The 14,391-nt window shown below is 40.9% G+C and overlaps 1 protein-coding gene across 1 annotated transcript; it reads left to right on the forward strand.

Moving 5' to 3' along the window:
- The first annotated feature begins 11,121 nt into the window (after positions 1–11,121).
- Positions 11,122–14,061, forward strand: LOC124465389. Its single transcript, XM_047017148.1, has 4 exons — positions 11,122–11,432; positions 11,660–11,898; positions 12,163–12,347; positions 12,962–14,061. Exons 1-4 carry the CDS (start codon positions 11,258–11,260, stop codon positions 13,107–13,109), a joined length of 747 nt encoding a protein of 248 aa, XP_046873104.1. The 5' UTR covers positions 11,122–11,257; the 3' UTR covers positions 13,110–14,061.
- Positions 14,062–14,391: the final 330 nt, after the last annotated feature.

Consider the following 14,391-nt stretch of genomic DNA (forward strand, 5'->3'; position numbering starts at 1 on the left):
TACACGCAAAGTTTAACTGGGTGAAGAGTACCCATAGAGTTAATATAACTAGAGACAGCTACTTCTGTCTTCCAAGATGGCGTCCCCATTCATTTCTATGAAAAGTGCTCAGTGGCGCAGTGAGGCAAGCGAGAGCGCTAAATGGACCGCGCCATCTTTCCAGACTGACTCGTCCGGTCTTGCGCAGAAGCTTATTCCTAGTTCCGAAACTCGTGCATGCTTGCAACTAGCTGTATACGTCATACTTTGCGACAACCACTCGCGAGCTTGTGAGCTGGAGCTAAGGCATAGCAGAAAACTGTCAGAATGTGGTACAAGCCCGATCAAGAAGCAGATGCACATAAACGTTTCGCGAGCTTGTGAGCTGGAGCTAAGGCATAGCTACGGTGGCCCTGAAGTGCAAATGACACCCCCTAATATGAGTACATCCCCCAAATGAAAATACTCCCCCCCAATACGAGTCAACTCCCCCCAAATCGGATGACTTGTTCACCTCCCCCCAAAAATGAAAATACTTCCCCCCAATACAAGTCAACTCCCCCCAAATCGGATGACTTGTTCACCTCCCCCCAATACAAAAACGCGCTCCCCCCCCCCAATACGAGTCAACTCCCCCCAAATCGGATGACTTGTTCACCTCCCCCCAATACAAAAACGCGCTCCCCCAAATGGAAAACGACATTACATTAACTCAAAAACACATTACATTAACTCTGAACGGAAAGGGTAGGTACTACACTTTAGCGCTGATTGGATGCAGTAGGCTAACTGACAAGAAATAAGAAATTGATTGACAGAAGTACAAAATGCAACAGCCTGACAGAGTAACGTGCACCAGGACATTTATTTGGGTATCGAAGCATGTAGCATAGGCTATGTATGCAAAAGCATAAATTGCAGTGTTAAACGTAAACATCGATAGCCAAACAACTAGTCCACGTAACTCTGTCATTATCATGAAATTAATCGTTTTGATTTGAAGGAAAGAGGAAACATTAATGTTTACAATTCAGAGTCATTACACTACTCTTTATTTTAATCAGGGTAATTCCTATGAAATAATCTTAGATCTGCTGTTAACGTTTTACAATATAAGTAGCCTAGCCTATGCGCACGCTAAAAACGCAGTTGAAGGAATCAGGACTTTTCAGAAAAAAAAACTAATAGTCCACTACAAAAGAATGAAATGCCACAATGACAGAGTAACGTGGACCAGGATAGTTGATCGATTTTTACATTTAACTCGAAATACTTTTGCCTAAGAAGCCTACTATTTGCTACATTCTTCGATAGCCAAACAAATGTTCTGGTGCACGTAACTCTGCCAGGCTATTGCATTTTGTACTTATGTCGATCAATTTCTTACTTCTTGTTAGTTAGCCTACTGCATCCAATCAGCGCTAAAGTGTAGTACCTACCCTTTCCATTCAGAGTTAATGTAATGTGTTTTTGAGTTAATGTAATGTCGTTTTCCATTTGGGGGAGCGCGTTTTTGTATTGGGGGGAGGTGAACAAGTCATCCGATTTGGGGGGAGTTGACTCGTATTGGGGGGGGAGCGCGTTTTTGTATTGGGGGGAGGTGAACAAGTCATCCGATTTGGGGGGAGTTGACTCGTATTGGGGGGGAGTATTTTCATTTTTGGGGGGAGGTGAGCAAGTCATCCGATTTGGGGGGAGTTGACTCGTATTGGGGGGGAGTATTTTCATTTGGGGGACGTACTCATATTAGGGGGTGTCATTTGCACTTCAGGGCCACCGTACATAGCAGAAAACTGTCAGAATGTGGTACAAGCCCGATCAAGAAGCAGATGCATGTAAACGTTACGAAGATCAATACCATTAGTACTGTAGTATTATACGTGCAGGGCCTATACGTTGTTCTTTTTGCTTCGTGTTTATAGTTTGACTGCTGTATTGTGTTGGATAAATAAACTGTAAACTTATATATCTGGCTCTGTCGTTGTTCTAGCTTTGCAAAGCAAGCTAAATTAAGCCTGTATAGCCTACCTATGTTACTATTATAATGATGATGAGTGTTGTTTACTATTACTAGCTTATTGTTAATGCCATCGTTGTAGTGTTGACAAAGTTAACTATATAACGACCATATTGTGGCTATCAGACATATTAGGCTATTCATATTCGTCTTTGCTCCAGAATAACATGTCAACAATCAATAATGACGCCGTAACATGCCACGATATCACAACTAATTATATGATGCTCTAATTACGTTTGTCATGCCGTGAGCATAATCATTTGTTCATTACGAAATGGTTAAATCTGCTTTAAAATAACGGACATAAACTCTACAAACAACCGTCATGTATGTGCAGCCATTTGTAAAACGTGCTACAATAAAGGCAGGTAGCTGTAGATTATCAAATCCTTTCTCCTTGTTCGCATTCAGCTCAGGTAAATCAGCGATTTGCTGATGTTCCCTTTTGTGCGCGTCCCCTGTTCGTATCCGCGAACACGTTTCCAGGCAACTTTTCTTGACGTAAGCAAATAAATGGGCTACTAGTTTACCCATTTCGGATTGGTTTCAAACTTAGCAAAAATCAGGAAAAATTATTCTATGAAAAAGCTAGTAGTATGAGCCAGGTTCGAGAATCGAACAAAAATTATTGGGGGAGATAGTTTTAGATATGTTGACTGGAGTTAATAGAATAAAAACAACCGGACGAGTCGGGTAGAAAATCAGAAATGCAATACCACCTACATCCACCGGGGCTGTTGCCTCAAGCCGGGCTTGGGAGAACCATAAAGGCAACAGAAATGCTAATTAATCCGTCCTATCCGGCGGCCCGCCCAGACTCTGAGTACCCTACTGGCACCTTTACACTAACCAGAGGACAGAAGGCCATGTAAGATGCTTCACCCATCCCCAAGGGCAAGCTGCCCACAGAGCCATCAGCACCTCACATTCCTTTGAACTCAACTTAATTATTTATCCTTCCTGTCTCTTACCAATGACCATAGAAGCTTATAGATTTACATACATCTATGCATATGACAAAAATTTCTACCACATTCTACTCTTTTTTTTTTAACAACACCATAACCCAAACAGTACATTAAGAAAAATTTGAATCAAACATCCACATAAGTATGCAATAAAAATCTGTAAAAAGCATCCATACCAAATACAAACATACACAAAGCAAATGTATTCCCATCAATCTAAACATACCCTTATATTCAGAACATCAGAAGCAAACACATTAATATCTTCATCCTTGAAAATCTGAATTCCTACTATAAGTAACACCATTCCCAAAGATAAATCTTATTGTTCCTATACCACAACAAAGTACAGATTCAGAAACGGATGCCATGGTTGTGTGATGTCCATGATTATCATCTTCAGTAGACTGTGTTTCTATGGCAAGCCATTTTAACATTTATTTCTATAAACGTACTAGTCACTATTTTAAAGTCACTAGTACTTATTCTTTAGTTACTAATAACTAATCCAATAGTTACTAGTATCTACTCCCATTTTACTAGTAACTTTCATTAGATACTAGTACCTATTCTTTAGTTACTAGTAACTAATCCAATAGTTACTAGTATCTATTCCCATTTTACTAGTAAGTTTTCATTAGATACTAGTACCTATTCTTTAGTTACTAGTAACTATTCCGACATATCCCGAAACCAATGAGTACTAGTAACTATTACCAACAAGATATCTAGTTAACATACACATTAGCTCCTGAAGATATCTAGTTAACATGCAAATGAGCTTCTGAAGATATCTAGTTAACATGCAAATTAGCTTTTGAAGATATCTAGTTAACATGCAAATTAGCTGCTGAAGACCACACCTCACAGAAGACGCCGTTTTAACATTTATTTCTATAAACGTACTAGTCACTATTTTGAAGTTACTAGTACTTATTCTTTAGTTACTAGTAACTACTCCAGTTTTACTAGTAACTTTTCATTAGATACTAGTTACTATTCTTTAGTTACTAGTAACTAATCCAATAGTTACTAGTATCTATTCCCGTTTTACTAGTAACAAATTGCACATTTTTACAATTGTATTCTATGGGGCTCTGCTTTACAGATAAATACTATTTGTTTCCAACTAGTATCTATTCCAATAGTTACTAGTATCTATTCCCGTTTTACTAGCAACTTTTCATTAGATACTAGTACCTATTTTTGGGTTACTAGTAATTAAACCAATAGTTACTAGTATCTATTCCCGTTTTACTAGTAACTTTTCATTAGATAGTACCTATTCTTCAGTTACTAGTAACTATTCCGACGAGATATCCCGAAACCAATAAGTACTAGTAACTATTGCCAACAAGATATCTAGTTAACATGCAAATTAGCTTTAGAAGATATCTAGTTAACATGCAAATTAGCTTTAGAAGATATCTAGTTAACATGCAAATTAGCTTTTGAAGATATCTAGTTAACATGCAAATTTGCTGCTGAAGACCACACCTCACAGTCCAGATACAGGACAGCCCATCCTAGAGTGTGAACCCCTCTGAGCTGCTGAGGCCCAGCAGAGACTGGGCCTCAGCAGACTCACACAAAGACTGCTGGTGTCTTTCTACCTCCATTGAAAGCATCCTCACATACTGCATATGCATTCAGTATACCAGCTGTACAGTGGCTCAGAGGGTCATCACCAGCATTGTTGGCTGCCCTCTCCCCGCACTGGAAGACCTACACAGATCCTGTTGCCTCAAAAAAGCCCAGAACATCATAAAACACACTTCACACTCCAGGGCACTCCCTGTTTGAAATGTTGCCTTGAGGCAGACGGTACAGATCAATCAAGGCAAGGACAAACAGACTAAAACAGTGTCTATCCAACTGCAATAACCACTGTTAATGCTGGCAAAACATAATGTGCACAATGTTATGTATTATGTAATGACTGTGTGTGGTTGTTTACGGTACAATCTTAGGTATATTTATTCTTATTTATTTGAGTAATTTTAGCACTTTAGTAATTTTATCCTTTTTACTGATTTAAGTCAATGAATGATCCACTGACTGGAAGCACTTTAATTTATTTGTACCTGTGACAATGACAATAAAGATCTATTCCATTCATTTGTATAGTACTGTATGTGATTGTGTTGGGGAAACAGCCTGGCCCAAGGAAAATGCTGTAGACTGTAGTTACATGGAGATTTTTATTAATGGACCCAGTAGTGTTTGTTAGGGGACAATTTATACATGAGATGATCAATAAAACTACCATACCTGAGAAATCCCCAGTCCTTGTATTCCACACCGGGGCTGTGCTGACCAGCTAGCAGGGGTCTTTAGTGACATCTTCCACCTCTCCCTCAGCCTGTCTGTATCCCCACCTGCTTCAAGATGACCACCATTATCCCTGTGCCCAAGAACACCAAGGTCACATGTATGAACCACTATTGCCCGATAGCACTGACCTCTGTCATCATGAAGTGCTTCGAACGGCTAGTCAAATAATTCCTCTGCTCTTTGCTGCCCCCCACCCTGGACCCAATGCAGTTTGCATACCGGTCAAACAGGTCTACAGACGATGCCATCGCTCTGACTATGCACACCGCTCTCTCCCACCTGGACAAAGGGAGGATGTGTGTGAGGATGCTGTTCATTGACTACAGCTAAGCATTCAACACCATTATCCCCTCCAGACTTGTCTCCAAGTTTGTGGACCTGGGACTAAGCACCTCCCTCTACAAGTGGATCTTCAACTTCCTGACGGGGAGGCCACAGGTGGTGAGAATCGGTGACCGCACCTCATCCACACTGATCACCAACACAGGCACCCCCCAGGGCTGGGTGCTTAACCTTGTTCACTCACGATTGTGCGGCAACGCACAGCCCCAACCTGCTTGTTAAGTTTGCTGATGACATAACCATCGTGGGCCTCATCTCTGACAGTGTCAGCCTACAGAGAGGAGGTTGATGACCAGAAATCATGGTGTCAGGACAATAACCTCTCTCTCAACGTCAGCAAGACCAAGGAGATGATTGTGGACTATAGGAGGCGGCAGGAGGAAGAGCATGCATCCCTACACATCAACGGATCCGAAGTGGAGAAGGTCAGCTGCTTCAAGTTCCTCTGGGTGAACATCAGTGATATGCAGATTTTCTATACATATGTGAGGTTGTCTCTTGCTGTGGTCAAGAGGTCACGCAGCGGGCCTTTGACAATACACATATAGATCAGGGAATGTGCTCTGTTTAACCTTTGAGAAAAGTACAAACAATGAGTTATGACGCATCACCTGTGTGCTGTTTCTCCTGTGCATTAAGTTGTGAAATGTGTACAGTTTGAGGGCATGTTTTGGTGGTTACTGCATCTGTATGGGCCAGCTCATGTATATAATGGACCTCTGAGAGACTTTTTTTCTCACTCATGCTATCCCTCTGTCATGGACTGATGGCATGATCCGACGTTGTTACTAATAAAACCGAGTCAAGCCTTTTCTAATTGTCGTGCCTCCTTCCGGCTTAGTTGAAGACAGAGATCTCATCCTTACAATCAGCAATGATCTCACCTGGTCTGTTCACATGGACAAGGTGGTCAAAGCGCCCCGTAAATGCCTCTTCATCCTGAGGAGACTGAAGAAGTTCAGCGTGGACTCAGTCATCCTCACTAACTTCTACAGATGCACTATAGAGAGCATACTGACAGGTTGCATCACAGTGTGTTATGGGAGCTGCACAGACAGGGACTGCAAGGCCTTAAGTAATGTGGTCTGTTCTGCTGAGTTCATCATCGGCAACACAATTCATGATGAATTCTCTTAGCCTTCATATATAGCGTCATCAAGAAATAGCTATTTAATTGAAATGTACTCAAAACAGAAAATGTCATTGATAATCATCCAGCTTGTTGTAGTGCTGATACTTCTGGCTTGTACATTTTGCCATTGAACCACAACTTCCACCAGTTATTCTTGGACAAAATACATATGTACATATGTATCCTTAGTATAGTTAGACCACATATTTAAATTTAAGATTCCTATATGTTTACTGTATGCACCTTCCTGCCAAAGCAAATTCTGTGTCTGTGCAAACTTTCATGGCGAATAAATCCCATTCTGATTCTGATTCTGATTCTGATATGAGATATATTAATTATACAGGGATGATACCACACTGGTCCCATGGGAAAATACAAATAATCATTAAGATATATTGTCTTCTTTCTCTGATGTCTCCTCTGCACGGACAGACCCCCACACTAGCATCATGTTGTACCAGTGTAGGTGTGGAATACAATGACTTGTGTTTATGAGAACAAATGGCCATTGTTCTGATATTTTAGGCTCAGCCAGTTGCAAGAATTAATAATTATATTGTTCTCGGGATTTCTCAAGTATGGTAGTTTTATTGATCATCTCATGTATAAATTGTCCCCTAACAAACACTACTGGGTCCATTAACAAAAATCTCCATGTAACTACAGTATACAGCATTTTCCTTGGGCCAGGCTGTGCCCCAAACACAATCTCATACTATACAAATGAAGAGAATAGATCTTTATTGTCATTGTCTGTGTCCAGCGCCTATTACGGTCGCAGGTCCAGATGCTGCTGGTCTACCCCACCGCCCTTTCCCATTGCAAGTGTAATGTTGTGTTGTTAATGTTTGTGGGCTTATGTGCTGAGGTTTTTGCCTGTTCCCATACTGTACTCCTCTAGGAGCATTGTATGGGGGTTGCCTTTTTCTCTCCTCATGTTATGCTTTGCTGTAATCTTTCTGGTGGGCGCCTTTGATGGCTGCCTAGGTAGGCTCTCCTGCCAAATCAAATTCCGTGTCTGTGCAAACTTTCATGGCCAATAAACATCAATTCAATTCAATTGTCACAGGTACAACAAAATTAAAGTGCTTCCGGTCAGTGCATCGTTCATTGACTCAATATCAATAAAAAGGATCAAATTGCTTAAGTGCTAAAATTACTCAAATAAATAAGAATAAATATCAAATCAAACCAAATGTATTTGTATAGCCCTTTTTACACGCAAGCATGTCACAGAGGGCTTCACATACGCCCATAGAACTGCCCCTCAACCAACCTAAACCCTCAATGAAGACAAGGAAAAACTCCTAGAAAAACTCCCAATGGGAGAAAAAATGGAAGAAACCTTGGGAGGAGCAATTCAGAGAGGGATCCCCTCCTCCAGAGACGGTTGGTAGGAGAGAGGAGCAGAACACAAGCTAAACATAGTCAGACAGTGTCAATGGGTTTTGAAACACCAAAACCCATTGTTTGCCTTTATAGACGTTGGATGGGACCGGGAAACTCGCTGTTGGCCGTCATGGAGACTGGATTCCGGGTGACGACCTGGTCCAACGTTGGCAGACCAACGACCAAGCAGGTCCTGACAGCTCCAACCCCCCACACCACAGGGAATGTGTGGGGGGGGGACAGAGAGAGGAGAGCAGGGATTAGAGAATGCCAGGAGCAGCTAAGAGTTACAGTCATGATAGAATGAGAACCCCACCGGTCAAGTGTGGACTAGTGCAGCAATTTAACAGAGCTAAAAAGGGTATTTGATGCAGCCCCACACACCAAAACAGCGACAGCCCCCCTCGGTTGGAACATGAAATCTGTTCCAGGGGAAAGAACTCTAAAATAGGTTATACTTATACGAATAAGGATGAAAACAACCAGTGCCCCGTTGTCTCCAACTAGTAATAAAAACTATAATAGTAACAAGATACAGTAACCGGTTTACTTTATTTGTAACATCTAGATGGGCAATGTGAACATAAGCTATAATTACAATTTAAAAGTGACATGTGAGACACACATAGGCAAGCACACACCCCAGGTTTACATAGAAAATATACCTAAGACAGTACTGTAAACAACCACACACAGTCATTACATATTACATAACATAACATTGTGCACATTATGTTTTGGCAGCATTAACAGTGGTGATTGCAGTTGGATAGAAACTGTTTTAGTCTGTTTGTCCTTTCCTTGATTGATCTGTATCGTCTGCCTGAAGGCAACATTTCAAACAGGGAGTGCCCAGGGGTGTGTCTTTTATGATGTTCTGGGCATTTTTGAGACAACAGGATTTGTGTAGGTCTTCCAGTGCGGGGAGAGGGCAGCCAACAATCTTTTGAGCACTGTTGATGACCTTCTGGAGCGTTTTCCTCTGAGCCACTGTACAGCTGGTATACCAAATGCATATGCAATATGTGAGGATAGAAGCTCGGTAGAAGGACACCAGCAGTCTTTGTGTGATGTTATTCCTGTGTTCTCAGGAAGTACAGTCTCTGCTGGGACTTTTTCAGCAGCACAGAGGGGTTCACACTCCAGGATGGGCTGTCCTGTATCTGGACCCCCAGGAAGCGGAAGTCCCGCCACCCTCTCCACACTTCACTCCTCACACGTGAAGTGTAACAAGTTTACTTTGTATGCTGTGTTGGTTGACTGTGACGGCAAAGAGCACTGCCCAGCTTCCACGTCCAATTCTGTGCCCACGCCATTTTCAAAAAGCAGTGCAGCAGCCTGGTGAGCAGCAGAGGTGGATAATGTCAGTCGTCCTGCTTTGCGGAGGTCATCCATGTACCTGCAGTAATGAAAAACAGGACACAAATTTGGAACTACAGTCATATATTAGCCTTTGCCTAAGATAGGACAGTGGGGAGCGACAGGACACAAGTGTGAAAGAGTGTGCCCTAGCCAGCTGCAACACAGGTAAGGGATCCACCACAAACTCTTTAATGACATTTAATCACATTTTGCATATTCTGATTGGATAGCCAATAACTTGTCATGCAACACCATAACCATATATTGGCCCTTATTGTTAGAACTAAGCTAAGCTAAATGCACGTTCCATTGTGTAGTCATTGCCATGGTGATTGTTTTATTAAGGTCTTAAGGCATACAAATGTCACTTTAAGAGGTTATTTAACATTAATATGAGTTCCCCTTGCATGCCTTTGGTCACCCAGTGGCTAGACATTTTGATAAAGCTAAGCCCTGGTATTCTAGGTAGATAACATAAGCGCTCGCCAGCTAGCAAGCTAGTTTAAATAATATAACCTACGGGTATCTCTAATACAAGGTATATTTGGCCAACCATATTACCATTGTATAAGTAATGTTATTCTAAAAGCGAAATCCAAAAGTTACCTGATGGCATACAAGGGTCTGAAAAGGCGTTTTCGCTGTGCTCTCTTATTGACATCGAGTGCGTGGTGAAGAGAGCTCGAGTTCTGAAAGACTAGCAACAGAACACCTTCTTCCAATGTCTCCATCGATAAAATGCCTTCGAGTCTTCTTAAATTCACCAGTAATGAATCAATAGGCAATAAATTGTGCGTGGCGTATGTTGCCTTGTTGGAATTTGTTCAATAACACGTGTGTGCCATTTCTGAAATAAATTTGCGTCGATATGTTCACTGTAGTGCTGTCTTCTGTGAGGTGTGGTCTTCGGCAGTAATTTGCATGTTAACTAACGCTAGATATCTTCTAAAGTCAATTTGCATATTAACTAGATATCTTCTAAAGCTAATTTGCATGTTAACTAGATACCTTCTAAAGCTAATTTGCATGTTAACTAGATATCTTGTTGGCAATAGTTACTAGTACTTATTGGTTTAGGGATATCTATGGCAGGCCGTTTTAACATTTATTTCTATAAACGTACTAGTCACTATTTTAAAGTTACTAGTACTTATTCTTTAGTTACTAGTAACTAATCCAATAGTTACTAGTATCTATTCCCGTTTTACTAGTAAGTTTCATTAGATACTGTAACTATTCTTTAGTAACTAATCCAATAGTTACTAGTATCTATTCCCGTTTTACTAGTAAGTTTCATTAGATACTAGTAACTATTCTTTAGTTACTAGTAACTAATCCAATAGTTACTAGTATCTATTCCCGTTTTACTAGTAAGTTTTCATTAGATACTAGTACCTATTCTTTAGTTACTAGTAACTATTCAGACATATCCCAAAACCAATAAGTACTAGTAACTATTGCCAACAAGATATCTAGTTAACATGCAAATTAGCTTTAGAAGATATGTAGTTAACATGCAAATTAGATTTAGAAGATATCTAGTTAACATGCCAATTAGCTTCTGAAGATATCTAGTTAACATGCAAATTAGCTGCCGAAGACCACACCTCACAGAAGACAGAAGACAGCACTACAGAGAAAATATCGACGAACCGATTTGAGAAAGGACGAAAATGCAGAGCATTAGAAAGAGCTTTCCAACAAGCTAACACAAGCCACGCCTAAGTGATGCCGATTGAGTCATCACTTGTGAATTTAAGAAGACTGGACGGTATTTTATCGGTTGAGACAATGCAAGAACTTGTTGCTAGCCTTGAAGAACTCCGAGCTCTCATCACCACAACACAGGCGATGTCAGGACAGCACAGCGAAGACGCCTTTTCAGCCCCTCGTATGCCCTCAGGTAACGTTTGGATTTCACTTTTAGAATAACATTACTCTTACAATGGTAATATGGTGGTTAGCCAAATATACCTTGTATTAGAGATCCCCGTAGGTTATTACTTAAGCTAGCTTGCTAACTGTGGAGCGCCAATGTTATCTACCTTGACTTTACAGTATTGTCTTTATTAGTTGCTAACGTTTCCTGACCATCTCTGCCCAACTTGTATCTCTAACTTATGTTCTCAGGCCAGCGAGGGAGACCTAAAATTGCCATAACAAGGCAGCAAATACAGTTCCTCGTGGGTCAAGGCTACACATTCAAGCGGATGAGACAGTTGCTGAAATGTTCAGCATCTTTTTTATATAAGAAAACCAGAGCGCTTGGATTACCAATTAGGAGTTCCAGGTCAAGAACCCTAACCAATGAGGAACTTGAAGATCATATAAGAAGACTTCACAGACAGTTTCCGAGATCTGGAAATGAGGTGACATTGTTATAAGTGTATTATAACTAATCAGTATTTTTGTAACATTTTCCTACACGTTTTCATTGTGAAAGTTTGTAGGCCTATTTGTTTGCATTAATAAATAGACCGTGTTCATGCACTACCGCTCAAATGTTTAAGAACACCTGGGGTTATTAATGTTTAATGCCACCTTGGGGAATGAAGATTCAATTGTGTATCAAAACACATGTCAATTTAGTAATAAACATTTTTACCATAAGTGTAAGTTGCCTGTGGTTTCAGATGATGAGGGCATTGCTGCGAGCAGAAGGATTCTTTGTAACACGACAGAGAGTGAGAGCGATGCTGACTTATATTGACCCAGCGGCTGCTGCGCGAAGATGGAGCGCTACCGTGGCAAGAAGAACATACCATGTGCCATATCCCAACAGTCTGTGGCATATGGATGGAAACACGCGTCTCATCAGGTATTCAGTTGTATTTGACAATTAAATATGCACTGTAGTGCCAAGCAAAGTACTTTCTTCTTCAGTAACCAGCTTCCAAAAGCTGTAGAACATTTATTCCCTGATGTTTAAAAAAAGGTGAAAAAGATGTTCAGATGAGTAAGTGAATTCCTACACCTGGGGTTTTAAACTCTTAAACTACAAGTCCAGAGCCTGCTGGTTTTCTGTTCTACCTCATCAGATCACAGCTTTGCAATGAAAAAATGGATTGCCACTGTCTTCGAAGGCCAGAGTGAAATAGGGATGTCCCTTCATTATGCATATTTTGCCATTTGAACAGGAGTTGTGTGTCCATAGTTTTTGTCAATGGGCATGCGCCGCTCCGGCTTTGATATAAATTATGCATTTTAGGCTGTGATTTTGTATGTAAACACTGCATAGTGTAAGGAACCATCCCATATCATTTTTTGGGGTTTCTTGATCAGAAATATCAGAAATTCAGCATTTATAAGCTGGTCAGCTGGAAAGAGAAACTAGTTTGTTTCTTCTCAAATTCTACAAATGGCACCATTAAAGATGTATTGTATATACCTGCAAAGTACAAATGTTGTTGACCAATAGTTTTCCCTTTACAGGTGGGGCTTAGTTGTTCATGGAGCCATAGATGGATACTCACGCCTAGTAACATACCTAAACTGTAATACAAACAACAAAGCTGTCACTGTACTTACAGTTTTTGAAAGCAACATGCCTGTATGGACTCCCATCCAGAGTTCACTCTGATCATGGTGGGGAAAACACACAAGTAGCATTGTTATGAATATTGTCCAGGGTGTAGAGCGCAGTAGTCACATAACAGGGGAATCTGTCCACAACCAGAGGATAGAGCGCCTCTGGAGAGACGTGTTTCTGCAAGTTCTACACTACTTCTACAATGAATTCTACAGCCTAGAGGATGCTGCCATACTAGATCCAGAAAATGACATCCACAAGCTATCACTACACCTGACCTATCTACCAGAAATTCAACGTAGGTTTAGCATGTTTAGAGAGGCCTGGAATCAGCACAGTCTCAGGACAGAAAACAACCGAACACCCTCACAGATCTGGACAGAGGGCATGCTGACCAACAGACAGCACTCCCATCAACAACGTATTTGGTGATGACCCATATAGGGAGGACAGTTTAGAGGCCCTTCTGGCACAACATGGCATTAACAACTTTCTAACCGACATAGAAGAACAGTTCCCAGCTGTAGTTGTCCAACAACTCAATGTAAACCTTAACCACCAATGTATTTTACACACATAGTTTACTGTATGCACCTTCCTGCCAAAGCAAATTCCTTGTCTGTGCAAACTTTCATGGCGAATAAATCCCATTCTGATTCTGATTCAACAACAGCAAGACGTTTCGAGGGCCATAGAGGGAATTGTGGACTTGAAAGTGAAATACCAAACATGCTGCACTGAAATTTCTAACAAGTTGAATGAGCCAGCCAGGGGACTGCCTTGAATCACATGACTAATGCATGTCTATGCTCTTTAGATTTGCCTTGCAATGTGCTTGATTGATAGATCTAGCTGATGTTATAGTAACAGAAAGACCACTTATTGTACAACCCTTCCGTCACATTTATTTGAACATTTTTGTACAATTGTAAATTACTTTTAAGAGGTTCAGAAAAAAAAGCTTGGTTTGAATGTGAATTAAAGATGAACAGTACCAAAAATCAAAAAGCCAATTGACAGTTTCCTTATACCATTTAATTCTAAGCCCTACTCTTGACTAAAGCCCTGTGTATTGCAAATACCAAAGTCCATATTGTACTTAAAGGCAGTGTAATCCTTGTGCAAAGGTAGACGCAAGCAGTTCACACATGTGTTTGCCGTTGGAAACTTCGCCCTCTGTTGAGTGTCCCCAGGTAAAAGACTGTCAGTGTGCAGGAACTCGATGGATGGTTCCGGCTTCAAGCCAATGGCAGGTAGCGCACTGCATCCGGTCGCAAACATTAGAATGTTCTCCAACGAGCAGGGGGAGTTACCTTCTTTAAAGAAAGAAATA

This window comes from Hypomesus transpacificus, unplaced genomic scaffold (assembly GCF_021917145.1).
Source record: "Hypomesus transpacificus isolate Combined female unplaced genomic scaffold, fHypTra1 scaffold_48, whole genome shotgun sequence".
Lineage (NCBI taxonomy): Eukaryota > Metazoa > Chordata > Actinopteri > Osmeriformes > Osmeridae > Hypomesus > Hypomesus transpacificus.

Bases quoted from the DNA above. Each gene is read 5' to 3' on its own strand.
- LOC124465389 (XM_047017148.1), top strand. From the start codon at position 11,258: ATGCCGATTGAGTCATCACTTGTGAATTTAAGAAGACTGGACGGTATT. The intron at 11,433-11,659 runs GTAACGTTTGGA...TTATGTTCTCAG, and splicing joins AGCCCCTCGTATGCCCTCAG to GCCAGCGAGGGAGACCTAAA. The intron at 12,348-12,961 runs GTATTCAGTTGT...TTCCCTTTACAG, and splicing joins GGAAACACGCGTCTCATCAG to GTGGGGCTTAGTTGTTCATG.